This window comes from Anomalospiza imberbis, unplaced genomic scaffold (genome assembly GCF_031753505.1).
Source record: "Anomalospiza imberbis isolate Cuckoo-Finch-1a 21T00152 unplaced genomic scaffold, ASM3175350v1 scaffold_117, whole genome shotgun sequence".
In the NCBI taxonomy this organism is placed as follows: Eukaryota; Metazoa; Chordata; class Aves; order Passeriformes; family Viduidae; genus Anomalospiza; species Anomalospiza imberbis.
This window is the reverse complement of record NW_027099562.1, coordinates 109,261-135,190: the sequence shown is the minus strand read 5'-3', so window position 1 is coordinate 135,190 and position 25,930 is coordinate 109,261. Positions and strand designations below refer to the sequence as shown.

The following is a 25,930-nucleotide window of genomic DNA, read 5'->3' as shown; positions in this document are numbered from 1 at the left end:
CTGAAGGCCAGGAGCTGGGTATGTGGCAGTGCCTGCTCCCACGTGACAGCAGAGCTGCAAGTGGTGCAGACCCCTGAGTGTGCTGGTACCTGGTCCCTGAGGGGCTGTGTGACAGCAGATGGAGGGCAGGGAAGACCCCTGTGTGGCAGCTCTGTGGCAGACATGGCAGGGATCATCCAGCAAGTGAAGATGATCTTGCTGCTGAGACTGGCAGAAGGTGATGTTATATTAGACAGCACAGTGCTTGGAGGGGTTGGCTTTAGTTGCTTGGGCAGGGGCTGTCATGCTCCAGTGGAGCCCAATGCTGCTCAGGCCTGGAGAGTGGAGAGCTGATGAGGAACCTAGGGGAGCAAAGGGCTCTGGGATGCCAGTGCAGCTGGAGACCTACCCTGCCGAACAGGCCTGAAGTGAGACATCTGAATTAACACTCCCAGTATGGAAACTGCTGGACCTTCTAGGCACCTCTACCACACCCCATCTTTCTGGCCTACTGTGGTGGTTTCTTCCCTGTGTCAGATGGTGTTGTGGTCCTGCTCCGTCCCACCCATCTTCCCAGATTGCTGGGAACTCCCAGAAAAGCAGTGAACTTAATCTCTGTGACCTTCTCTGGAGAAGCCTCTTGGTCTCTGGGTTGCTGGACAAGGCAGGGAGCAGCATCTCTCCCCCTCACCTAGGAGCTGGAGGCAGACAGCAGCTGCCTACTTTGCAGAGCCCACAGTACCTCAGGTACTTAGTCCTCTCCAGGGAAGACTTCTGGCCTTTGCCCAGAAACAAGATTGAGCCCCAAAAAGTTTGTCCTCTACAGAGCAGGGCTGCACTTCAACTGCATGTAAGGAGCTTGGGGTCTCCAGGGGAAACCTCTCAACAGCGAGATACCAGGGCTTGGCTGTCCCGGCACTGCCTTCTAGGACCTGGAACAGGTTATAAGGACAAGGACACCACAAGCAGCTTCTGAGTTGGAGCAAGCAATAGGACCATGTGGGGGGCACAACACATCCCCAGGGAGCCCTCGCAAGTTTTTGCAGGTACCCTGGGCATTAATCCTGCAGCGGTGTCAGGAAGCAGCTCAAACAGCTCCCCAGAGCATGCAGGGGTATCCCACGGTGTGATCCCCCAGGCCCGGTGGGGAGGGCCTCTGGGCAGGAGGTGCTGGTGGCTCTCTGCCCCGTATTCCTGCCAGCCGAGGGGCGCAGCAGCTCCTGCGGGTGGCGAGTCCTGGCGGCCCGGCTGGGCTCGGGGACACTCTGCGGGCAGCAATACACCCTGGGGTGCCACCCCAAGGGAGCCAGGCTCGAGTTCCGCTACACCGGCACCGGCGTAGGGTCCTGGACGGGAGTGAGTCCGGAGCTGCAGGCACGGCACGGCAGGGCACGGCTGCCGGTGCACGGTGCCGGGACAGGGCTGGGCACCGGGATACGGGACCCGCAAGTCCGGCGGGGCGGCGCCGGGCCGGGCTGGCGGCGGCGGGGCGAGGCGGGGCGATAGGAAGCGGCGGGGTGGCGGGAAGCGGTGGGGTTGCAGCGCTATTGGGAGCACGAACGGGAGCGGAGCGGAGCCCGGGAAGGGAGGGAGCGGGGCGGGGCGGGAGCGCAGTCGAACCCAGCGCAGGGCCGCGCCGTCCCGGCCGTGCTTTGTTGTCTCAGCCGCCACCGAGTCCCGGCCGCACCAGCACGGGCCCAACGGGCAGGATGTCCCAGGAGAGCCTCCTCGGGATGGACGAGGGAGCGCTGCGGAAGCTGGTGAGTCCCCCGGCTGCTCCGGGGCTCGGGGGACGGTGCGCGCCCGCGGCGGTTCCGAGGGCGGATCGTGCCTGGAGGTGCCTCGGCTCCTTGAACCCCCCCGGGCCGGGGGCTGCTGTCCCAGGCGCGGGCAGAATGGGACCGGGCGGGCCTCGGGTCTGTTGCTCGGCCGAGGGATTCCAGAGCCATGTCTGGGAGCGGATGTAGCGCTGGAGACCCAGCGCTCATCCCAGGCGGCAGCACCTGGAGGGGCCCGCGCTGGCCTGGGTCGGGCTCTGGGCCGGGGTAAGCTCCAGCACGAGCTCTGGTGATTCCGAAGGCTGTGGCCCCGCAGCTCTGGCTGCTTTTGGCCCTTAGCTCGCAACCGCGCCTGGTAGTACCGCCTGTCCCGGCTCCATCTTCTCGGCCGGCGGATCCCGGGGAATCGTTCCCATGCTGGCACAGTTCCCTGCTCCCCGCTCTCCCCTTGCGGGCTCCCGCGCTGCCGGGGACTGGCGCGGTGCCAGGCGCACTTCCCGGGCTCTACCCGAATGGCTTGGCATCCTATCCCCTCCTACGCGGCGGCTTCGGGAGCACCGGCCGGAGCACTGGCCCAGGAGCGAGAGCGGCAGTCGTGCGCTGCCGCGGCCGGTGGGCTCTGGAGGACGAGGGCCTCCGTGTCCCGAAGACGGGACTCAGGATACTCAGCCAGGTCTGGTGTCCCGGGAAAGCCCTACAAGTGCCCGGCTTTGGGCAACCCCAGGGACCCCCGGCCCGGGGATAGGGCTGTGCTGGCTGCCCCGGGGGTTGAGCCGGGATGGCCCGGGCCAGCGATGGGGAATAGTCACAGCAGGAAGCTGAGTCAGCCAGGAAGGCAGGTCTGCTGGAACAGGAAAGAGTCGGGATACCGGCGGGAAGTGAGGGTCGTGCAGTGGGTCCCCGGCTGAGCCTTCTGTCCTGCAACCCTCAGGCAGCTCTGAGTGACGACACACAGACCTGCCCGTGGTTCGAGCTGAGGAGCCCACTTGCTTCTCGTGGGGTGATGTCGGGGTCAATGGGCCATCCATCCAGAGGCATGGGGATGGGTGGTCAGGGTGACTTCCCATCTTGCCAGTGCTCCAGCTCTGCCATGTCCCATCTGAGGTCTCTGATCTGAGATGGAGCCCCAGGAGCAGTGGGTTCCTGGTGTCTGGCCAGCCCAAGGAGGTGGATCTCATCCTGCGGCAAGCACTGCTTCTATGGATGCTTTTTCTTTGACATGCTGAGGCTTCACCTCCCCAGAGCACTGTGCTTGTGATCCACACTTCCCTGTGCTGTGTGGCACAGGCTGGGGAAAGCCTCATCTGAGCTGACGTGAGGCAGGGAAGGAATTATTTTTCTTCTGGTTAGGTTTTTGGCTCCACTCAGCTGGAAGAGGATTAGTCCATATAAGGGAAAACTGCCTCTCCCACCGCTTCCTCCTTTCTTCTCTGCTTTCCCCAGCTCTCCACTCTGCCTTGCTTCTCTTCATTTCTCCCAAGTGACACCTAGGCAGCAGCATCTGATGTCCCCAGGGAAACTGGAAGAAGGAGGCTGGGGGACTTGAGGTCCCTGCAGTCCCCTCACTCCTGTGCTGGCTGGGCTGGGAGCTGCCAGGAAGCCTCTGCCTTGCAATTCCTGCCATAGGCATCCATATGATTCCCTCCCCAGCTGCCCACTGGTATCCCAGTCCCAGGGAGGCCAGTTGTGATGAGCCAATGGTGTAGCATAAAGGTGACCAAGGGCTTAGAGAAGCTGGAAGAGGGAGCTGTGGGGGATAGGGTGGGTGCTACTGCAGGGTGGCCCTTAGGTGGATGTCCAGAAGCAAGAGATTGTTTGTGTGCTCACAGCTGCACGGAACTCCAGGCTGAGGTCTGCCAGCTTTGGGTTGGGGAATGCTTCCGAATCTCAGCCCCTCCAACTCTTAGTCTGGTTGATTAAGGAGGATATAAATACCTTTGGAGACAGAGGCAGAGCAGGCTTGAGCTAGGAAAGTTGCTGCCATGAGATCCCCTTCTTCTTATACCTAGTAGCCTTTGGCAAATCTTCGATGGCCCTGAGAAGCACTGCATCCCTGCTATGTCCCTGTCATCCAGTGTCCTTCTTGCTTTCCTCTGCCCAGGGGGCAGCCATGCTCCCCATGGCTCTTTCCAAAGGTGACAGTGAAGCTCAGGGCTGCAGGAGGTGCTCAGTGTGCCAGGCTCATCCAATGTCCCAAAGCAGTTTCCCTGTGGCCACGCTCCAGCCTCCAAATTGCTGTGTGCTGTGGCACTCCAAAGAGCCAGATAAATGCCAGGCTAATTGCAGCCCTCCTGGAGGAGCTGCCCACTGCACCAGGGCTCTGAGCACTGCTGTGTTGGGCACCAGTGGGGAAGCAGCCTATGAGTGCTGTGCCAGTGCCCTTTCACAAAGGCACTCTGTGTGCCGAGGAGGGTGTTTGCTTGGAACCATTAATTTGCTGGCAGCTGGGCAGGGCCCATGGGGCAATCCCTGAGCCTTCCTGTGCTGGCAGGGTTGGGCCCCTTGGTCCGTTCGCAGCTCTTGTGGTTTCCGTCATGCTTTCCCCTGCTACTGCTCATTTGCTAAAGCTGCTCATTTGCCTCATCCCAGCTCCCTGCTGACGTGGGCTTGAAATAAGGCATTTTCTCCTGCCCTGCCATTTCTCCTGTGGGGAGAAGCCTTCCAGGACCTGGGTGCAGGTCAGGTCCCAGCTGGAGCCTCCTGGCTAGGGCAGACCCCAGAGCTGGCAGCTGGGTGCCACACACAGCACACACTGGTGCCAGCATGTTTCCTGCACCAGGGTTTGCAGGGCTGGTGTCTCATTGTGTCCTTTCCTGGCACTCACGACTTCTGCAGCTGCTGTGCACATGCCCCTTCTACTCTTTCCCCTCACCTTCCCCACTGCCCTGACCCAGCTGCTGGGGCCAAGCCACTCACTGTGAGCAGCTTATTTAGGGAAAAGCCAAGGCCTTGGCCACCCAATAAGCAGTTGAGGACTGTTTTCCTGTCCTCAGGCCTTTGGATGGCTGCAGGGAGAGCTGTCCTTACCGAAAAACTCTGACTCCAGCCCCTCATTTTGAGCTGAACCAAATTCCACCACTTCGCAGCCCATCGATGCTGCCCTGTTTGCAGAGAGCCAGGCTTGCTGGCTGGCTGCCATTGCTGCTGGACCATGCCTTTGTCCTGGTAGTAGTCGTCTCCACTGTAGTGGCATCCTTGGGATGCCGGCAGCCATCCAGGGCAGATGGGAAATGAGAGGCCCATGAGGATGGAGGGGCTGGTTTTCTTTCCCACACCCTCCACTGCTCTGGCAGTGTCGTGGCTCCTGCTCTTCCCAGCTGCTTCCCTGGCCTTGTGGTGGCAGAGGTGCCTGCTCTGGATAAAAGCCCAGAGCGGGCTGCAGGTCTCAGCTCTAGCTGGGATGCTGGAAGGGATGGTACTACTGCCTGCTGGCATAGTAGGGGCTGCTGGGGTGGGAAGGAAAGAGCACCCTGGCTCCAGGCAGCTCTCCCAGAGGTTATGTGTGTTTTTAGAGTTGTTTTTGGAGATGTTTTTAGAGTGTGTTTAGAGTTGTTTTTAGAGTTGCCCTTGGAGTTGGTAGTCCTGGACACTGGTATCTTCCCAGTTGGGGAACGATAATGCTTCCTGTTGGGCTTTGTGGCTAGAAAGAGTTGGAGGGCCACGGTTTTGGCTGCTGCTGGGGTGGCACATGGCATCTCTGTGCCTGCTCTCTGCTTGCTGGCTTCACTAAGATGGGAATACCCTCCCATATCACTGAACTCCAAGCAGAGAGGGCAAAGGGCGTTAGCTTCTCAGGAGAGATAGCTTCTCTGCAGAGAAGTCTGCATACAGGTAGTGGTGTGGGGCCCCCAGTGTGACTCAGTTCAGGTCCAGTCAAGGGACTGACCCTGGATCCTGGCTGAAGTGGAACCCAGAGAGCCTGGATGGGTGGCCTGTCAGTGGCCCATGGGACAGGAAGGGAAGGGACTGATGCGCTTGTCCTGAGGCACAGCAATGGCTTCTCCCAGTGCAATGGGGCTTGATGCTGACAGCAGCTGCTGTTGGTCACTGGGTTTATTTTTAACAAGCTACGTGGGAAATCACCTCCTGGGTTCCTGATGTCAGGGCAGTGTTGATGTCCTACAGCAGGACAGTGTGAGGATAGTGGGGCCATGCCTGCCCTGGCTGGCCTTTCACTGCAGATCTGGCTGCCTTCTGCCCCTTGAGCATCAGGAGGTGTGTTCATAGCACTCTGGAAAAACTGGAGCTGGTAGTGGGGCTGGGCTGTGACCTGATCTGGAAGAGGGGGAGCAGCTCTGCATGCCCATGCCAGGTGCTGGCCTTGGGTGGGCTGAGGAGCAGCTGCAGTGCCTGTGAGATGTTCATGAAGGGCATTTGTGGGGCAGTTGCGGCTGTGCTTCCCACACATAAAGGGTTGGACTTGGATTTAGGACAGATCCCACTCATGGATTTGGTTTCAAGAGCCGCCTGCCATCTGCTAGCAGTGAATGAGGGTGGGGAGGCCTGCAGGGTGGACAAGATGACTCCTTGGTGGAATGCTGGGGTCCTTTCAACCAGCACCCCCTGGGGAACATGGGATGAGAAGAGAATGGGCTCTCCTGTCCCTTCGCTGCTGGAGGGGTGGCATGGGTAGGAGGACTCATTCCAGAGCAGATGGTACTGGGAGGGGCAGAGAACCAACCCTTGCAGGCAGCAGGACCACTGGTGGGTGTTCATTTTCCATGCTCGTCACTTTGACCTTTACATGCCCGGAGGTCTTGGTGCCACCATGATAGCCCCTCCTCACCATGGCTGATTCCAGCATCCTGCCCGAGGGGGGCCATGCCCACTTCCCGCAGGGCCTGGCAGTGCCGAGCAGCATGCACTGGGCATGTGGGTGCCACACAGACAGCGCCTTTGTCCAGAGTGTGGGCAGCTCATGGCAGTGTGGCAGAGGGCGGCACCAGGGCCAAGATGCAGGGGTAGTGGCCCGAGCCAGTGCTGAGCCCTGCCCTGTGCTCCCAGCTGGAGGCCACACTGGACCTGGCTGAGCGGCGCCGCATCCGCTCGGCTATCCGGGAGCTGCAGCGGCAGGAGTTGGAGCGGGACGAGGAGACGTTGGCATCCAAGCGCTTCCGACCAGAACGCAGCAGCCACCGACAGGACAACAAGGAGAATTGGCCACAGTGAGTCCTGTTGTGAGCTGGGGTCATTCCCTGCCTCTGCCCTGGGAGGTGGGGGCTGTGGTACCTGGCCTCACTATGGCTGGGACAGATTTGAGTGAACGTGAGGGTGGGTGCAGTCTGGCACAGAGCAGCTTGGCACATGGTGGGGCTTGTTGCCTGGATCTGCCACCTGCCCACAAGGGGACTTAGCTCGCAAGCACCCGTGACAGCTCCCAGATGGCCACCCCTCTCACCCTGCTCAGGTCCCAGCGCCTGGAAGAGGAGCAGCAGGCAGCCCTGGCTGCCTTGTCTGAGCAGCTCGAGGCTATCACCAGCGTGGAGGAACTGACAAAACTGGTGAGTGACTATGTGCCGGGGCAGACTGTTTGCTGGGATGGAACTTGTGCTAGGGCTGACCATGGGTCACCCCGTGCTAGGGCTTTCCTTGGTCCTTCCCTCTTACAGCTGCGGGCAGCGGGGGAGTATGAGGAGCGCAAGCTGATCCGAGCTGCCATCCGTAAGCTGCGGGCTGAGGAGATTGAAGGTGAGGTACCATTCCCATGTTCCGGGGGGGAAGCCCTGGAAAGTGTGAGATGTGGGCAGCTCCTTCCTGAAAACCATCTTTGCTCCCACCCAGCCGCGACCCTGGCTGGGAATGTGCAGAGCAGCCGAAGGGATGGCAGCAATCCCCCCACTGTGCCTGGGGAAATGAAAATTGTCCAGAGGGACAATGCTGAAACACCAGCCCTTACTGGGAGTGAAGAAAGCTGTGGTGAGTGCAGCACCAAGCCTCCAGGCGCAGACAAGAGCGGGGAGAGCAGCCAGCAGGATGATGCAGAGCCAGCACTGGCGGGGCCACAGGAGAGTGGATACGGGGAGGCTGTGAAGCAGGCCCCTGCCCAGGAGCCCAAAGGCTCTGCGGTGAGTGTGTAGAGCACTGCAGGGGGTGGGACTGTTCAAGATTTCACCCTTTCCTGGGATTCCTGTGTCAGCCTGTCTAGAGCACAGAGCCCTGAGCAAGTTGTGCTTGCCTGCCCAAAGGTGGGGCTAGGGTCTTTGGGGACAGGGAAACATGGCTGAGTTGAGCAAGTGTGGCCCCAGCAGTGGTGAGCTGGGGCTGGGTCTTCAGGCCAGGGTGCCCCTTGGGCTTCTCCCAAGGATGCTACCTGGTGGGGATCTGGGAGCCCCTTGGTGCAGGTGGTGCACCCATCTCTGCTCCAGTTCTTGGGGATGGGGCTCTTTGGAGATAACAGCTATTCATCTCTCCTGCAGCAGTTCCCTTGCGTGGGTAGAAACCTCGATTCCCTGTCCCCCTTCTAATGATGGTTGTTCCTGCCAGCCTTCGAGGGGCCAGGGCTCATTCTGGAGTGAAGCTGCTGGGAGCTTTCTGGATGGGGGAGGGATAAGCTGGTGGACAGAACTGGAAGGAATGAGCACAAACTGGGGTTTTCAGTACAGCAAGGATGACACTGCAGAGACTCTGTGGTGGTAGGAGATCTCTGCATCCAACCCTGTGGGGTTGCCCTTTGAGGGTGAGGGTGGGAAGAGGAGAAGCAAAGGGTGCACTCGCAGCCAGGAAAGAAGGTGTGGGTTCTCCCATCTGCCTCTGTCCAGCCCTGCTTCTTCCTCCACCTGCCCCAGGGCTGTAGCAGCAGACTGCCAAAGGGATGTGGCCTTGTGCCACCTTTCAGCACTGTCTGCCTCCTCATCTGGATGTGCTGGCATGCTGCCCCCAAGCCCTGACTGGGCTGGGACATCACTGAGCAGCTGAGAGGGCTGTTCTACCTGATCTGGCTGATTTCAATGGGGCCATTTCCATTCTTGGGTTTGGGGCCTGGCTCTCCTGTGCCCCCTCAGGGTATGGGCTCCTCTTCATCTCCCCCTGCCCTAGAGTCATGGTGCTGCTAGAGGCACTGGCACAGCCAGGACTGGCACCTTGTTCCCTACCTGACACCAGGACACCCTAGGCCTGCTCAGAGTTATGTCAGAGACAGATCTGTCACCTGTGTGTGGTCCTATGTCCAGAATATTTCATCTTTTGCCAAGCAGAGCTGCAGGTGCTATGGACAGGGACAGGGTAATGTAAAACTGGATGTTCCCTGCATCATGGAGCCCTGGAGTGCCTGGGCTGGAGGCATGGGGCAGGTTTGGTGTCCCCCTTCACTAGACACTGTCTCCTTCCTGGCTCACAGGATGCAGCAGGGTGTGGGGACACTTGTCCCCGTGAGCTTCTTGTTGTGATGCCTGTGCTTGTCAATTCCCAGCAGCATGCATGGCATGCTGCAGGCAGGAACATGGGTAGCATGAGAAGAGTCAACAGCCTATGCATCCCTGGCTGGAGTGAGCCATGGTGGCCCAGTGAGAGACTGGAGCGGGGCCGGTTCTCTCCCCCCAGGCCTGCAAGCGAGAGGATGTGGTGGAGCAGGAGCATGTCCCAGCCAGGATGCAGGAGCTGTGCAGCCAGCAGGCAGGAGACCCTCAGAAACCCAGTGCTCAGGGTGAGTCCCCACAAATGTCCGTAGCAAAATCCTGTTTGGGTTGCATGCCTGGGGCCAGAGCTGTGCCTGGCCAGATGCAGGACGATGGAGGGCATACTATCTCACAATGGTGGGCAGGGCAGCCGGGTGCCTGGAGGTGTTGCAGGCAGCTGCAGGCTACCTGAGCAGAGTCTCTTCTCACCCACAGCTGTGGTTTCGGGGACCCTCGTGCTCCTGGAGCTGCAGCCAGCCCCAGAGCCCAGTCCAGAGCCTGAGGATGGTGATGAGCACCTGCAGCAGGGTCAGCCCCTGGGGCAGCCCCAGGCAGCCTGGAAAGAAGGGAATCTGGGCAGCCCTGCCAGTGCCCCAGAGCCCAGTGTGGCGCAAAGCCCCAGAGGGGAGCAACACATCCCGGGCCAGCCCAGTGCTGGCAGCCAGGTACAAAACTGGTGGTAGCTGCTGCTGCCCTCCTTGTCCAGGGCTGGCAGTCTGTGGGTGAAGCCAGCTTGATGGGTGTACTGCATGTAACCCCCAGCTGAGTGCTCTGCCCCTCTACTCCCACAGCTTCATGTTGGGGTGCACTGCCAGGTGCTGGGGCCAGGTGGGAGACACGAGAGGCCATCAGTAGGTAAGTGTAGCCCTGAGGGGGGTGACATGAGAGAGCTGGCCCCCTGCCAGCTGGGCAGTGCCACCCCAAAGCCCCCCCACTCCCCTGTCCTGCAGCATCCCAGGCAGACATTGGGGACATTGACTCCAGCCCACGTGTGCTGGGCCAGGAATGTGAGTGCAGGACATGGCCAGGCCAAAGGCCACCCCTAGCTGGGGGCCAGTTGCTGCCTAGCCAAGTGGTGGCAATGCCCACCCCACCCAGGGAACTGGGTGCCAGGCAGGCTGTTTACTGGGGCTCCCACTCTGGCCAGGTTACTGCAGGGCCATGAAAGGGAACCGGTGCCAGTAGCAAACCCTGGCCTTTTGCATTCTTTGTCCCAATAAGGCTGGGAGCTGTGCATGGCTGGCTCTGACCACCCCCACCCTGGGCCCAGCACCCTGCAGGGCCTCCCCACAGTCCTGAGGAGTTCCAGTGGACGGCAGTTGCCCTCTTCTTACTGCTGGGAATACCATCCCCATGGCTGTGCCAAGAGGAAATGGGGAAAAACCAAAAAGCAGCTCTCCGCTTCAAGGGTCAGGGGTGCTGCCCTGGCAGGTGGAGGTTGCTGTCCTTCTGAGGAGCCCCTGGAGGCTGCTGGCTCCTGGGAAGGAAGAAGTCCTGGGAAGATGGTAGGGGTGGTGGGTTGCAGCATGGCACAGCCCTGGGGTAGAGGCAAGTGTGCAGGATCTGACTCCCCCCTTGCCTCACAGGGGGCTCAAACCTGGATTCTGAGGAGAAGCTGAGCCCCCTCCCTCCATGGGCACCAATGACTCAAGCCCAAGGGCAGAGCCCTGCCTGCACCCTTGAAGGCTGAGCCACCTGGCCCCTTCAACATCTCTCCAGAGGCAAAGGTGTGCCAGGGCCTGGTGAGGACAGGGGTGATTCCGACCTTTCAATGCAGGTCCCAGGGACCCCCACTGCGCTGCTGGCCACAGAGCCTACTCTCTGCAGTGTGATTTTGCATTGCAGGACAGATCCCATGCCTGGGGTGCAGAGCAGCCAACAAGTGCTGATGGATTTTGGCTCTAAACTCTGGGGAGTGTGGAGCGATGGGGAGGGAGACTGCAGGGTGCTGTGCTGGGGTGGGGGGATGCCAGCAGCACCTGTGCCGTGCTCATTCTCTGCCCCCTTTGTGTTATTCCTTCCCTGGCCTGTCTCTTTCCAAGCATCAGTGCCCACCCAGGAGGTCTTGGGGACCCCGGCTCGCCTGAATACTCACCGGTGGGAGCTGGTGCCCTCCTCTCTTTGCCTGGCTGGTCCCACGGGTAAGATCCTAGTGGTCGCTGCCTCCATTCTCTGCTTCCCAGTGGTGGGATGTCCCCGGTGGAGCCTGGGCAGGTGTGGAGCTCTGCAGTGCCAGGATGCTGCAGGATGCTGCTGGCTGCCCACCTGCCCTTTTGCTTCCTGCCCAGAATCCCTCCCTCCTATCCATGTGCACAAGCATCCGGCACCAGTGGGGGGAGGGAGCAGAGGCTTTGAGAGGCTGCAGCCACCCTGAGAAATGCTGGCTGTATGATGGGATCTCTGGGGGACAGCAGTACCTCCCGTGAGCATGTGAGGGATTGCATGCATGGTCAGGCACTCCGGGGGCATTGTGCGTCGTGTGGGCAACCTAGGGAGGCTGCATGCACGGTGTGGCATCCCGGGGCGGAGCCAGCATGCATCGCACGGGGCACGCCAGGATGGGGGGGCAGCGTGTATCGCAGGGGGCACCGCGGGGCGCTGCATGCATGGTGCGGGGCCAAGCCCCGGCGGGGACGCGCGCGGGCGGCCGCAGTCCGGTGACCCCGCGCCCGTCCCCGCAGCGCCGCGCCCCGCGGGACCCCCACCTTCCCCCGCCGCCGGCTCGGTGCGGGAGCGCGCGCAGCGGTTCGGGCCGGCGGGGGCGGGCGGCGCGGGGGGGCGGGCCGGGGCCGGGGCCGGGGCCGGGGCCGCCCAATGGCAGCGGGGGCCCCGCACGGCCCCGCCGGCGCCCGCTCAAAACGCGCGGGGCAGCGGCGGCGCAGAGCAGCGTCCGGCCCCGCGCCCCGTCGGCTCCCGCCTCGACGCCATGAAGACCTTCTTCACCATCGAGATCAAGGATGGGCGCGTGCAGCCCCTGGCGCCCTGCATCACGGCCACCCCCGGCAGCCAGCGGGCAGGTGGGCACTGATGGGGTACGGGGTGCGCAGGACAGGTCCAGTGGGCAGATGGCATCTGTCGTGAGGCTTGACACTGTAGGGGTGATGGGCATGGGTGTCATGCAGGGAGGTGGGACTGGAAAAGGTGTGGATCTCTCAGGAAGGTGGGCACCACAGGGGAACGGACATCCAGCGGGCTGTAAGCACTACAGGACTGTGCTCCTAATACGACAATGTGCACAGCTCGGCAGTGGAGCAGGTGGGTGCCAGTGGGCCATCAGGCACTGACATTTGGTGGGCACAAATGGGTAGGTGGAGGCAGGCGGGCTGAGCCAGGCCAGGTGGGTGCTGATCGGCAGCAGGGGCGTTTGAGTGCTGCCAGAAGAACAAAGCATGCCTGGTAGCCCTCATCCTTTGGCATGCGCTCTCATCCTTCCTGCTTGGGGCATCTCAGTCGGGGAGACCATCTGGCCCTGCAGCCTGTCCCCAGCTCCACTGTCTTACTGTGTTTATGTTTGTGGTTATTCCCCAATCCCTGCCCTGCCCCATCCTCTCCCTGCTGACCTGCTGGTTCAGGGGAGCCCACGCCATCCTGCTTTGTCCCATCCCACTGCTGCACTGTGTCTGTTCCAGCCCTGCCCAACCCTGCTTGCCCGCAGATGTGGCTGGTTCAGGATGCTCCTGTGGCCATCCCTCTCACCAGGGGGTCTTGTCGCCAGCTGAAACACTGCAGAAAGTTCCCTTCCTTGGGGAGGATGATAAGCCAGGGCAGCGAGGGGTCTCAATTACCCCATCTCTTGCTTGCCCCCAAAGCCTTTTCCCTGTGCCAGAGTTCAGTGCTCACTGCCAGGGCAGGATGTGTGGGGCAGTCAGATAGCCCAGCTGTGGGGCTGAGCCTGTGGGCTGGGTCAGACTCCACATGCCTCTTGCCCCCCTTGCAGAGGTGACTCTGGATCTGCGGAGCACCCCCATCCGTATCACCACCATCCCCAGCAGCGTCAGCAGCATCTGCAACATCAGCAGTGTCAGCAGCAATGTCACCAAGGTGAGTGCCCAGGGGGTCTGTGGGGCTGTGTCCCACATGGCCATTGCCTAGCAGCTCCAAGGGCTTGGGGTGGGGAGCAGGAACCAAGGAATTAGTGTAGGCAGCATGCTTCAGAGGCTCTGTCTTGTTTTGGTTGATGTTTTTATTTTGATAGGGTTTTATTCATCAAGAGACCCTGGACTTTGTGTGTGATTGCACAGCCCCAAATGAGCCTCCTGCACTCTGGACTGTGCCACCATGTACTCAGACACTTGGGGAGGTGGGCAGAGGGGGACAAGGAATCTTTAGTTGGTCTCCCTTTGTTTTAAACACCTTTAAGGGTGGCAGCAGCTCAGGGAAAAACCCATTGCCAGCCACCCCTCTGTTTTTTCTCATGGGGATGGGCCTTGGCCATGTGTCTGGGGAGCCTGCCTTGGAGGGGGGCTACTCCTCAAAGGTCTCTAAAGCACCCTGGAGCTGTGGGTTGGGGTCTTACATGTTTCTGCTATGGCATCCTGACTGGAGAGTGCCCAAAGCCCCAGCCCGCCTAGGAGGGATTCTTGGGTGCAACTGGAGAAAAAAAACTGGAAAAACAACCCCTCTGCAGTGTCTTTGCAGGGAGAGCAGGCAGTGGCCATCCTGGGGCTGGGTGCACACAGGAGACAGCCCTTCAAGTGCTTTAATCTGCTCCTGCCCATCTAGGGTAATGCAAGGCGCCCGTGTGCTGCCTTGGCAGGAGCCAGGATGTCAAATGTGGCTCTGTTTCACTCATGGCCCTGCGCACGCCTGGCTGCCTCTGCAGGAACAGCGCTGTGGGAGGCCTGTGTCACTGCCGGTAGTTGTGGTACCACCTGTGGCCTGGGGCATACTGGTGGCTGTGGTACCACTGGCTTCACCCAATCCTCAGCCCAGCCCTTGCCGGCATGAGGCAAGCAGTGCCCACAGGTGCTGCCCACACCTGCCAGCAGGCCCTTCCTGTGAGCAGCTGGCTGCGGTGGGGTGACTCCCCTTGCTAATGTGCTTGGACATGCTTGGCCTGAGCACTTGTCAGCTCTCATTAAAGTATTAGTGGGTCTGTCTGGTGAGGTGGGGGACCTGAGACCTGTTGGCTGCCTGGCAGGAGATGCAGCCTCCAGCTATGCTCCTGATGGGCAATGAGGAGGAGGAAGATGAGGCAGTGGTGCTGGTAGCCCTGCCAGGTAGGGTTTGGTTGGAGAACCAGCAGGCTGTAGGGACCTGGGGGCAGTAGCAGCAGTGGCATGTCTTCTCATTGGTGGGGTGCTGCCTGTACCTGTGCAGGGAGCTGCTCCCCCGGGGGCAGGCATTGGGGAGCACGGGGGGATGAAGACCTAAAATCCATGCTGTGACCAAGGCCCTTATACCAATGCCAGTCTGGGACTGGAGATGTTGTGCTGTGGGTGATGCTGGCCCAGAGTGGGAAGGCATTTGGACAGAAGAACACAGCAGTGGTTGGCTTTTTCATTCACCCAGCACTGCAGTGGTCAGGGCTGGTCCCCATCACTTAGTCCTACAGCCCCCAGGCTGGTATCTGGCCCTAGAAGCCTCCAGGGGTGGGGGGGCCACTTGCAGGGCTCTCCTTGCTGAGCCACCTGGTTCCACAGCTGAATGTGCTGCCAAGTGTGGCGCCTGGCTCACCACCCCTGCACGGGACCCCCAGCTGCTGGGACCAGAATAGCCCACAGGCAGGGAGCGGGCCAGCCTCCAGCCGGGGGGGGGGGGATGTCTGGGCCCCTATAAAGGGCAGTGCGACAGCTGAGCGGAACTCGCCACAGCGCCTGCATCGCCACCATGCCAGGGCTCAGCTTGGAGGGGCTGGCGCAGGCTGGGGTGGCTGAGCTGGCAGAGTTGCGGCAGGAGCTGGTGGCATTCCGGGGGGCAGCAGAGGGGCAACTGGAGCGGGCTCTGCAGCAAGTGCAGGCGCTGGCACAGGCACTGCAGACATTGGAACAGGAGCACCTGGAGTTGCGGGCAGAGCTGGGGCGCCTGGGCCACCGCTTCGATCTGCTGGCGCCAGGGCTGCAGGCGCCCCCTGGGGAGGACATCAGCACCCTCTTTCTGGAAGCACAGGACCCTTGTGCCCACTTTGAGGGCACTGAGGAGCCCAGTGGCCCTGTGGCCCATCCACCCACTTTCTCCAGTACGTGCCAGCAGTCGACTGTGCATCTCTCCGGAAGCAACAGCAGTGTGAGTGTGGGCAGCCCTGCCCCATGACAGGGGGAAGGGAGGTGGTGACCATCCCCCAGGGCTCTTGGAGGTATCTGTAGCCCTGGCACAAGGCATGACTGTGGCAGTGGTGTGCAGGGACAGGGCACCGTGGGGATCTGCCACTCCTTGGGCTCACTGTGGCAGGGCTGTGCGCCCACCTGTTTTACATTCCCAGTGTGCCAGGTGGGAGGCCACAGGCAGTAATCGTGCCCCCACCACAGCACCAGGCACAGGTGGTGGCATGGGCACATGTGGCCAGTGTCAATTCCTGCTGAGGCTTTGCCATGGATCAGTTTACCAGGTCACAGGATGCAGGATGGGGCCAGGTGTGTGCATGGCTGCTCTGGCCCCACTCTGTCATCCCTGGTGCCTCTGTGCCCTATTCTGGGCCTGGCCCACTGCCTGCTATGCATTACTGGGGGGTTGTGCTGAAAGGGACTTGGCATCCTGACTGTGCTCGGGCAGGGGCAGAACTGGCCTAGATCCTGGCAGGGATGTGTTGGAAGGCTCTTGATCTCCTGTACAAGCTCTTCTCTACACTAAGTCCCTTAATTCCATGGAAATCCCTGTGCTGCTATTGGTGTGCACTGACCTTGCCAGCACCTTGCCCACTGCTGGGTAACAGCCACTGCCCAGCCCAGAGCTCTGGGCAACTCCTGCCTGCTGGGGGACCCAGCCACCTCCTACCAGGGAACAGAAAGGATTTGGAGATATTATGGGAGCCAGACTGGAAGGAAGAGAGGGACTGCTGGACCTTCCTGGGGCATGGGGTGCTGCAGATTGTCATGTTCCCCTGCATGCCTTGGGCACTGCAGATGCTTGCGGCATCCCACCAGCTGAGAGCACTTAGGCCCCATGTGGCACCATCCTCTCCAGGGTTCTCACTGCCTGTAGCACTGGGCAGGTGTCAGGGTGATGTGTCAGGGTGCCTGGACCCTGAGAAGAGGTGGGGGCGTAGCCAAGCTGGCAGGGGGTTCAGCTGCACGGTGATGTCCTTGCAGATGGAGCCAGAGGTGGTGGAGCAGCAGCAGGCACCAAGGCGAGAACCAGAGCTGCCCAACGGCATGGAGAAGGTGCAAGTGAGGGAGGTGGAGAGAAGGAACAAGCTGAATGTCGAGGAGCTGAGCAAGATTGAGGATGAGGATGTTCTGGATAAGATGGTACTTCTTTCTCTGGTTCGGGCTCCTGCAGAAGGTAAAGGAACCTCAAGCTGATGGCAGAAGATTAATGATGACTTCCACCTCCTGCAGCTGGATCAGACAACAGACTTTGAGGAGCGACGGCTGATTCGAAATGCCATGCGGGAGCTGCGCCAGCGCAAGCGAGGTACTCAGGGATGGTGATCTCTGCTGGGGTCAGAGTGGTGGTGGTGGCAATATAGGGTGCTGAAGTGTGGCTGTCCAGCTGTGGAGAAGCAGTAGGAGGGTGTGTGCTGGTTCCTCTATTGCCCCCCTGGCTTTGCAAGGCCAAGGACATCATCCTTCCCACAAACCAGTTGTGGGCCCTGCAGCAGCTGCAGGAACCATGCCCACCACCCCACTTCCCTGCTGATACTTGTGTTTTCAGACCAGCGGGAGAAGGAGCGGGACCAGCGGCTGCAGGAGGCTAGAAGCCAATCTGTGACAGGAAGGGCTGGCCGTGCCACAGAGACCACCACCATGCAGAGCACTCAGTCAGCCGATGGCTCGGCACGCAGCACTGTCACCAAGACTGAGCGCCTCGTCCAGTCTAGTATGGGCTGGGCTGGGTGGGGGGGTGGGGTGCGCCAGCCCTTTGGGGAGCTTGCAGAATCCTTCCTAGTGCTCCCCCATCACAGCTCCTTTGCCACTCACTGCCTGTCCTGAGTCTGGCTAGACTGTCCTGGGAGCAGGACAGTTTTTCAGAGCTGAGTCTCTGGCTTGCCGAGAGCCTGGCTGGGGATAATTAAGGGTTCTGCTCTGGTGACTTCCCTCTGAATCCCCAACCCTGTCAGGATGGCAGGGCCTCATCTGCACCTTTGCCCTGTGTCCTGTCTCCTATATCCCTGCTCTCCCAGTCCCAGAATGGCTCAAGTTGAGTGGCTGCAGGGACTGAGGGATGCCCTAGCTCCCTGCTGCTTTGCACTTGCCTCTCTGTTCTCTGCCTGGGGGGCACATGCCCTCTGTCCTCCCTCTACCTGCCATGCCCATGGCTCTACCACCTGGGACTTCTCCCTGTTGCACAGCATGGGTGTGAATGTGCTTGGCAGCAGCAGACGTCTATGGGTGCTGCTCCTTCCAGCCCAGTGGTTCCTGTTGCTTTGTCCCTGCAGGTGATGGCACCAAGACCTCTCGTACAACAACCATGGAGTCAAGTTATGTGAAGAGATCAGACAGTAAGAGTTTTTCCTGCCCTTTCCTCATAGCATCCTCAGGGTGTAACCCTGGGGCATCACTGCTGCTGAACCATCACTGCCCTGGTGCAGGCAGAGTTCTGCCTTCCTGGCACAGCTGCCCTCAGCTCCTGCCCAGGGCCTCTTTCCTTCTTTTCTCTCTGCAGATGGCAACAGCACTTTTGTTCAAACTAAATCATCCTACAGCTCCTCATCCAAAAAGACAGGCAGGTGAGCAGATGTGCCTGTGGGGACAGCCCCACATGGTCCCTGTCACTCATCTGCTGCACAAACCCTCTGCCCAGCTTGCAGTGTCCCCATGCAAATGTGACCCCAAAGCCTCCTGCTCCTTGAGATACATCCACTGTGTTCAGAGGTTCTCATGGGTCCTTCCTTGGCCACAGAGATATGTCCGCCAGCTGAGGACCTTAAGCCACCTCTCTTCTATCCCAGGGACATGGAGGTCTCCAGAGTTCCAGAGCTGGCTATGGGCTGAGACCACTGCTTGCCCCCCTCTGGGCTGCCCACAGCCTCTTTAGCATTGCCTGTCTCTCTCCCAGCATTTTTGACCGTGAAGATGAGAGCACTTCTCGGCAGAGCAGCCTAGCTGCACTGGAGCGGCGTCAGGCGGAGAAGAAGAAGGAACTGATGAAGGCTCAGAGTCTGCCCAAGACGTCGGCCTCACAGGCACGCAAAGCCATGATGGAGAAGCTGCAGAAGGAGGGTGGGAGGTGAGGCTGGGCCTAGGGCAGGCTGGCCAGGGCAGTAACTGCTGCACAAATAACAACACCCTGGAGCTATGGATAACACCCCATGTCTCCTGCCACAGTTCAAACCCTGCAGCATCACAGACTGCTGTGCAGCGCTCCTCCAGCTTTGGTGTGCCTAACGCCAACAGTATCAAGCAGATGTTGCTGGACTGGTGCAGAGCCAAGACCCGGGGCTATGAGGTGGGTGCCACCTCCTCTTCCTGTCCCAAGGCCAGTCATTCTGTCCCTTGGTAACTTTGTTGCTCTCTCAGCACGTGGACATCCAGAACTTCTCATCCAGCTGGAGTGATGGCATGGCCTTCTGTGCCTTGGTCCACAATTTCTTCCCTGATGCATTTGACTACAGTAAGCTGACGCCCCAGAACCGCCGCCAAAACTTCGAGGTGGCCTTCTCTTCTGCAGAGTACGTACCTCTCTTGCCATCATATGGACTTGGGATGGCTTGGAGCAGCTTGGGGTGGCTCTCCTGCTCGCTGCTGGGCCGAGGGGGAACACATGGAGGTGATGGTGCTGGAGGTGGGTGCCTGTAGGTGTCATTCCCCCCATGCAATGCAACAAGGTTAGGTGCTGTGGGGGCAAACAGCAGGTGTATGGGCAGAGTCACAAGAGGCCAGTGCAGCCCATTCTGGTGTGGCAAGGGTGGGTATGGGGGTCTGGGTTCCTGGATGTGGGGCAAAGCACCCAAAGGCAGAGCAGCAGCCCCATGAGCCCACCTGACTTCAGGCAGTACTTTCCATCCTGGGGTACCAGGTGTGGGACTGCAGCCTGTGGGGGGAGATGGTTTGCCTATGCCAGGTTCCTCCTTTCACAGTTGTAGGGGCTCAAACACCCTTGCACCTTCTCCAGTCTCTTCCCTTCCACTTTTGCTTCTGGTTTTCCTGGGTGCTGAGAGATGGGAGTGCACCTAGCTGGAGGGCTGGCAGCCAGCCCCTCTCTCCTTCCTTCTGTCTCTCTCCCACCCACCCACTCCTCTCTTCCAGCACCCTGCCAGGGGGCAGGGCTGGGGGTGGGGGTCCCATCCTGCTGATGTCCAAGGTGGCAGGGTGAGATGGGGACTCCCACAAGCTCCCAGGGTGCCGTGGTGCTGTTTGGTGGAGCGAGAAGGGGGCTGTGGGCCTGGCTCTTGGCGCTTCTGTTAATGAATTTTTTACCTTAATTGGGAAACTGGTGCGTGGACTTGAGAGAGCCATCAATCTCTCCAGCCTGGAAGCCAGGTGGCCTCTCGTCCTTCCTCCTCCTCCAGCTCTTGTGAGCGTCCTTTCCCGAGCTTCCTGCACCAGGGCTGTGCCGTGCGGTTCCAAGTGGAGCTGGGCAGGAGGGCTGGGCTTGGGCCACCCCCCTCCTCCCAGCAGTTCTATACAGGAGCTGCATAGAGCGCCGCTCCACTCTGGAACCCGCTCCCCGAGCACCTGGCGCACCAGAACACCTCACTCGTCCTCCTACTCCTCCTCCTCTTCCGTCTGTCTTTCCCTCTGGACTTCACGCCTCTCCACGCCACTCACGTGCCCCTCTCCCCCTTGCTTGTGCCCCCCAATATCACTGAATGGCCTTGGCATGGGGTGCCTGGAGCCCTCCTGCCCCTGCATTTGTGCATCCCCAGAGCATGCCAGAGCGGAGCAGCTGCCAGTGGGATGGGAACTGCACTGATCTGTGTCTCTTGTTTTCTCTTCCTCCCCTCCCTGACTGGGCTGCGGTCACTGGCTTGCCCCTATCTCTCCCTGCACCCAGGAAGCACGCGGACTGTCCACAGTTGCTGGACGTGGAGGACATGGTCCGGATGCGCGAGCCAGATTGGAAGTGTGTGTACACATACATTCAGGAATTCTATCGCTGCCTGGTCCAGAAGGGGCTGGTAAAAACCAAAAAGTCGTAGTCCATTGTCAGCCCCCCCAGGACCGATGGTGAGAACCTTCCCCTCCAAGTACCTGCCCACGTGCCCACCACCACCACGGCTCAGCAGGGAACTGACTGCCTCAGCTGTGGATGAGGCCGGGGGATGCTGATGGGTGAAGGGCAAGTCCTGGCAGTGCTAGAAAGGGCCCAGCAGGAGATGGGCACAGACAGCTGGCTGGGCTTCAGCCTTCTGAAATAGCACCTATGGGGATTTGGGCAGGGGGGACTGTGTCACCCTCAAGTGCTGTTTGCTCTCCAGCTGTGGGGAGGGCAGTTGTTAGAACAGAGCCCTGCCCCCATGGCTGAGCCTGACCCAGGGGTCAGCTGCTGGAGATGCCACTCAGGGTGTTCTGAATGGTGCTGCCTGAGTGTGGGTGGCCCCCCCCCGGTTGCTGCAGCATCACTGCTTCCACTTGCTGCCTCATTCCCCTGCCCCAGAGTGCATGCCCAGCTCCAAGATGCTGCCTGCTCATATATGGGCAGAAGCAGGAGCCTGGAAAGTGTGACTCAAGGCTCAGGTCCTGCCTCATCCTGCAGTGTTTGTGCCTGTCTCAGGGCATCCTGGCTGGTGCTAGAGCTGTGGCTCCCCTGGCTCTGCACAGTGCTGGCACACCAGGGCCCAAACAATGGCTTTATAAGGGCAGAGTCACTCTCTGTGCACTGCCATTACTCCGCCACTAGTCCCCAAGCCAGGCTGGCAGTGGCAAGGGCTTTCCCAAGGCCCCAGGCATCATCGCCCCCAACCCCACAGTGGCCAAATCATGAGATGGGGCTGGTGCCAGCCAAGCTGTGGGTTTGGAGCCCACTGAGCAGGCAGCAGAGACCTAATTCAATGGCTGGGGCCATGGGACCCAGAGTGGGGGCCTCTCCTGGGCCCTGGTGCTCCCCAGGGGCTGGCACTGGCTGGGGTCATTCCTTGGGGTGGGGCTGTTCTAGGGGGCCAACATGTGCACTGGGGCTATTGCAGGAGGGGAGAGGGGAGGTACAGAGCTTGGGAGTTGAGAATGTTGTGGTGGGTGGCAAGCACAGGGCTCAGACCCTCCTTGTGTACCCTGTCTTTGGGGGCAGAGCCCTGTCTTGGGAGATCCTCCTTATGCACCCAGATCCTTGGGGCAGAACCTTGAGCAGCCCAGGCCAAAGCAGCTGAACTGGCCATGGCAGCAGCAGGTGCTGCCAGTTTGTGTCAGCACCGCCCCCAGTGCCAATGCAGCCCTTGCTCCAGCAGCAGCAGCAGCTGGAAGAGGGAACAGTGCCTGGTAGGGGTGCAGAGCCTGGGCAGTGCCAGGAGGGTTGGCAGCTGTGGTAGGGTTGCTTCTGTGCCCCCCACCCCTTCTCTCCCAGTAGAAAGGAGTGGACAAGAGGTGGCCACATCCCCTCCATGCCCTTCCTGGTTGTCTTAGAGACTCCTAATCATGTTGTCAGTCCCTTCAAGCGCCCAGGGAGCCCCAGCTTGGAGAGAGACAGGGCCCAGGGAACTGGATGGATGGCAAGGCAGAGTGGGCCACCCCACCAAAAGGGCAGCAGCAGAGCCCCAAGGCTACTATGGGGATGGGGACACAACCACAGCTAATCTGCCAGGGTGCCACAAGACTGGTAGCTTCTGGAGCCGGGTCCTGCATGGACCCCTGGACTGTGGTGGGGCAGGGAGAGGAGGAGATAGGCCAGGCTGAGTGAGCTGAGGCAGGGCAGTGCCCACTCCAGCAGCAGGGTGTGCTGGGCCTGGTGCAGGTAGCTCCTGGACTGCAGTCCAGGGCAAGGGAGGGAGCCAGCTTGGCAGGGTTTGGGGGAAGGTAAAAGAGCAGGGCCAGAGTTTCAGGCAGGAGTAAAGGGCAGCACATAACCAAGACCCACCCCCTGCTTTCCCTGAACCACTTGGTAGGGTTTGAGGCAGGGGCACAGCAGACACCTGCAGCCAGGCTGGGCTCTCCCTAGTAGAGGCCATCAGCATCAGCTGGAGGAGGGTGGGCACAGCTTTAGCAGGGGATGATTGCCAGTACCAAGAAGTGGGATGGAGAGCACCTGAGGAGCCATGGGTGCAGACAGCTGGGCAACCCCTGCCCTGGGGCAGGCACCTCCCAGGGCAGACAGCACATACTCTTCCCCGTGTCAGGAGCAGAAGGGCTGTAGGTACCAGGGTGGGGTGGGGGGTGTGTGAAAGGAGCTCAGCAGGTCTGAGGGCAGCTGTGCCCACACCAGCAGGCCCTGGGCAGTGTGGGGTGCCCATGCCAGCCCCCACATGGGGCAGCCTGCTTGAGGCCATGCTGAAGGCTTCATCTCTGCAGGACGCTGGTGGACTGCGTGCCGCTGGTGGAGGTTGAAGACATGATGGTCATGGGGAAGAAGCCTGACGCCAAGTGCGTCTTCACCTACGTGCAGTCCCTCTATAACCACCTGCGTCGCCACGAGTTGCGCATGCGACAGAAAGAGTGCTAGAGCCTGCCCTTCCCACCCCCACTGCTGCCCTCACCCCAGAGCTGCCTGCAGGCAAGGGAGCTGCTTGCCTGGGAGGGTCTGGGGGCCATGGGTCTGGCACTGGGGACAGGCGAACTCTTCCACCAGGCTACCCTGACACCTCTGCCTTGGCAGAGCTGCTTCTGCCTCGGCCAGCTGTGGGCAGAGCCAGGTGGGCACTGCTGGAGATGCTCCCACCTTGGCTTGCCCCCCCTTGCTCCAGCCTTCTAAGTTATTTGTTCTCCAGGAATTATTTGCCCGGCAGGGTACCATCCCTGTGTCCCTGAGGTGGCACGGGCACAGCTGTGCCCTCAGACTCGGGCCACCTCATGGGTCTCTGGCTGAGCACGGCTGTGCAGTCCAGCCAGGATCATGGTACATCCTGCAGGCAGCACCTGTCAGTGGTTCCCTTGGCCCCCTGCAAGGAAGCCTCTGCCCACTGCAGGCCCTGCTTAGTGTCACCTCCCTGGGGGCAGCTCCACAACTGTGCAAACTCCCTGCTTCCCACTTCCACATGCACCTGAGGCACTTCCACATTAGGAGCACCTGTGGCTGGGGAGGGGGTAGCAGCAAGGGGTCCCAGGGGAGTGCAAGGTGAACGGAGCAAGCTGGGACAACCGCCCCCACTCTCCTCTCCAGCTCAGGCCACCCATGTGCTCAGCGCTGCTCGCCCCTCTGTCACATCTCTACACCTGCGCTGACATATGTACCAACACCAGCCAGATAATAAAGGTTTATCTAGGGCAATGCCCCTGACTTGGGTCCTTCTGCCAGTGGAATATTGCACACCACAGTGCTTGGGGAACGCTGGCAGTCCAGTTGCTGCAGGCCCCTCTATGTGCAACACAACTGCTTACCCAGCCTAGAGGGACACTGGGGTATGTACTGCTCCTCACCTCATTGATGATGTCCATAGCTGAGCCACCCTGACCAGGGTTCACTACACCCTATTGCCCCAGGCCTGGCATAGGGAAAGATCCCACATGGCCAGCAAGGCTGTAGTCAAGTGCAGCTGTGCCCCACTGCCTTCCCTAGCTGAGGGCCAATGTCCCCACTGGGCCAATGCAGCCATGGGGCTTTGGTTCAACACTGCAGGACTCACTCATGGTCTCATGCCCATCTCCCTGCACCCTGTGAGAACAGCTCATCCCATGCTACGGTGCCCACTACCCTCACCCCTCTATCATGCTGGGGAGGGGTGACACAGGAACAGCACAGTTGGTCTGTAGGTTGGTATGTGGCTCACCAGCAGTGACTGTGACTGTGCCATCCTCTCCTGCCTCTGTGAGAAGCTCTGGGGTACCCAGCTGTGCTTGGAACAGAGCAGTTTGGGATGCACACCACTGAGCTCCCTCTGAAAAGATGACAACAGTGCAGATGACTGCAAAATAAAAGCTTTACTAGGAGCTGGATATGACATAAACCCTGCTGGGGGGTAAAGCCCCCTTCTTGGGGCAGCTCTCCCACCTCTGGGACTCAGCACATCCACCCTTAGCACCTGGCGCTTTCTGCTGAGGGTTTCATCCTGTCCCATGCAGGCAGGATACTGCTTCCCAGTGCTGGGAGCAGCAAAACATCTGGGCACAGCAGGAGACTGCAAGGAATGCTGCTCCTTCAGACTGCCAAGGATAATGGGCTCCAAGGACAGGAGGGCATCAACCAGCATACAAACAAGAGCGAGGGTGGAAAACCTTTGCCACCCTGTGACATCGTGTCCAGCTGCCATAATGCCCTCATTCCCTACATTGGGGACTGGCTGCAGGACCCTGTCCTAAGGGTGGCACTCCTTGCTAGAGGTCTGGGTGTTCTTCCTTGTCACATTTGGATGGGGTCTTGCCATCAGCAGTGGGTGCTTGGGGGGTCAGCAGTATTGGCAGAGACTTGGCAGGGGCAAACTGGAACTCCTCTGGCACAGGGGCATCAGGTGTCTCTTTGCGGTAGAAGCCCAACTCCTGCACAAGCTGGTTGATCTCTTCCCGGGTCATGTCGCTCAGGGGAATTCTCTGCACCCAGACAGGGGCTGTAGCCTGGCACCTGTGGGGCACTGACCGCCCCAGGCCCTGTGGCAGCAGGTGCCACACTGCCCACTCACCTCTAGCTCCTCATACCGGAGGCTGAGGAGCACAAGCTCAGGGTCAGCACCAGGCAGGTGTTTCATCTCCAGGTTATGGCTGGGCAATGTGTCAAGGAGTCGGCAGCACTGATCAGGCCCATGTAACCCTTATCCCATCCCATCCTTCATCATATCTTTTCTGTCCTCCGTCACATCCCATTCCTGTCTATCCTGTACCATCCTCCATCCCAGTCCATCTTCTCTCATATCCCATTGCCTTCCATCCCATCTGTTCTGTCCCCCATCCCATCCTTTACTGCATACCATCCCATCCTGTTTCCCATGTAATACCATCCTATCCTTCATCACATTCCCCAACTACCCATTCTCCACTCCTCACCAAATTCTGTCCTTCATTCCTCACAAAGCCCCATCCTCCCTCAGCCCATCCCCTCCCGTACTTCATTCCCTTGCATCCTGTCCCTCACCGATCCCATCCCGTCCCCCACCCGTCCCGTCCCATCGGGAACCCAGCGCTGCAGTCGCTGCCGGCAGGTACTACAACGGGATGTCCTGGGTGACGAACGCCTTCACCTGCGGAGAGTGGCCGGTCGGCCCGGCTCAGCGTTGGGAAGCCCCGACTCCCCGCCCCGACCCGGCCCCAGTACGTACCTCCCTGAGGCGGTTCAGCCGTCACCCGCCGCAGGTCTGCGGGAGAGGACACCCCGTCAGGCACCTGCGGGCAGCGGTTCACCGCCGGCGCGTCCCGCGGTCCCCACCCGCGCTCACCTCCACCTTGCCGCGGGCCAGGTCCCGCAGCACGGTCTCGCGGAGCCGGGGGTGCTCCGAGCCGCCGCTCGCCGCCAGGGCCGCCGTCAGCATCAGCCACAGCCACGACCCCGGCCGCGGCCCCGGCGGCACCGCCCGCATCGCTCCCGCCGCTGCCACGTCCGGCGCGGCACCGCGCATGCGCGGCGGTTCGCGCGCAAAACACTTGCGCGCACGAATGCAAACAC

At 60.5% G+C, this 25,930-nt stretch overlaps 2 protein-coding genes across 6 annotated transcripts; one reads left to right on the top strand and one right to left on the bottom strand.

Moving 5' to 3' along the window:
- The first annotated feature begins 1,530 nt into the window (after nt 1-1,530).
- On the top strand, nt 1,531-23,608 carry SMTN (smoothelin). 5 transcript variants are annotated; one of them, XM_068177882.1, is made up of 22 exons: nt 1,533-1,739; nt 6,762-6,922; nt 7,165-7,258; nt 7,367-7,445; nt 7,539-7,822; nt 9,297-9,399; nt 9,587-9,816; nt 9,943-10,006; nt 11,194-11,292; nt 11,833-12,168; nt 13,089-13,192; nt 15,260-15,376; nt 16,399-16,557; nt 16,648-16,723; nt 16,964-17,128; nt 17,688-17,750; nt 17,915-17,978; nt 18,308-18,478; nt 18,577-18,697; nt 18,769-18,920; nt 20,246-20,418; nt 22,693-23,608. In XM_068177882.1, exons 1-21 carry the CDS (start codon nt 1,689-1,691, stop codon nt 20,388-20,390), a joined length of 2,838 nt encoding a protein of 945 aa, XP_068033983.1. In that variant the 5' UTR covers nt 1,533-1,688; the 3' UTR covers nt 20,391-20,418; nt 22,693-23,608. The 5 variants fall into 5 exon arrangements, with proteins under 5 accessions (XP_068033982.1, XP_068033983.1, XP_068033986.1 ...); XM_068177881.1 differs by lacking the exon at nt 20,246-20,418 and having other exon boundaries at nt 1,531-1,739; XM_068177885.1 differs by lacking the exons at nt 11,833-12,168; nt 20,246-20,418.
- A 638-nt stretch (nt 23,609-24,246) lies between these two features.
- On the bottom strand, nt 24,247-25,873 carry SELENOM (selenoprotein M). The gene is made up of 5 exons (XM_068177891.1): nt 25,704-25,873; nt 25,587-25,622; nt 25,474-25,508; nt 24,954-25,032; nt 24,247-24,864 (listed from the first exon to the last, which is right to left on the bottom strand). Exons 1-5 carry the CDS (start codon nt 25,842-25,844, stop codon nt 24,652-24,654), a joined length of 504 nt encoding a protein of 167 aa, XP_068033992.1. The 5' UTR covers nt 25,845-25,873; the 3' UTR covers nt 24,247-24,651.
- Nucleotides 25,874-25,930: the final 57 nt, after the last annotated feature.

Coding starts and splice junctions, on each gene's coding strand:
- SMTN (XM_068177881.1), top strand. CDS start 1,689: ATGTCCCAGGAGAGCCTCCTCGGGATGGACGAGGGAGCGCTGCGGAAG. Junction 17,979..18,307: donor TCATCCAAAAAGACAGGCAG/GTGAGCAGATGT, acceptor TCTCTCTCCCAG/CATTTTTGACCGTGAAGATG. Junction 18,479..18,576: donor CTGCAGAAGGAGGGTGGGAG/GTGAGGCTGGGC, acceptor CTCCTGCCACAG/TTCAAACCCTGCAGCATCAC.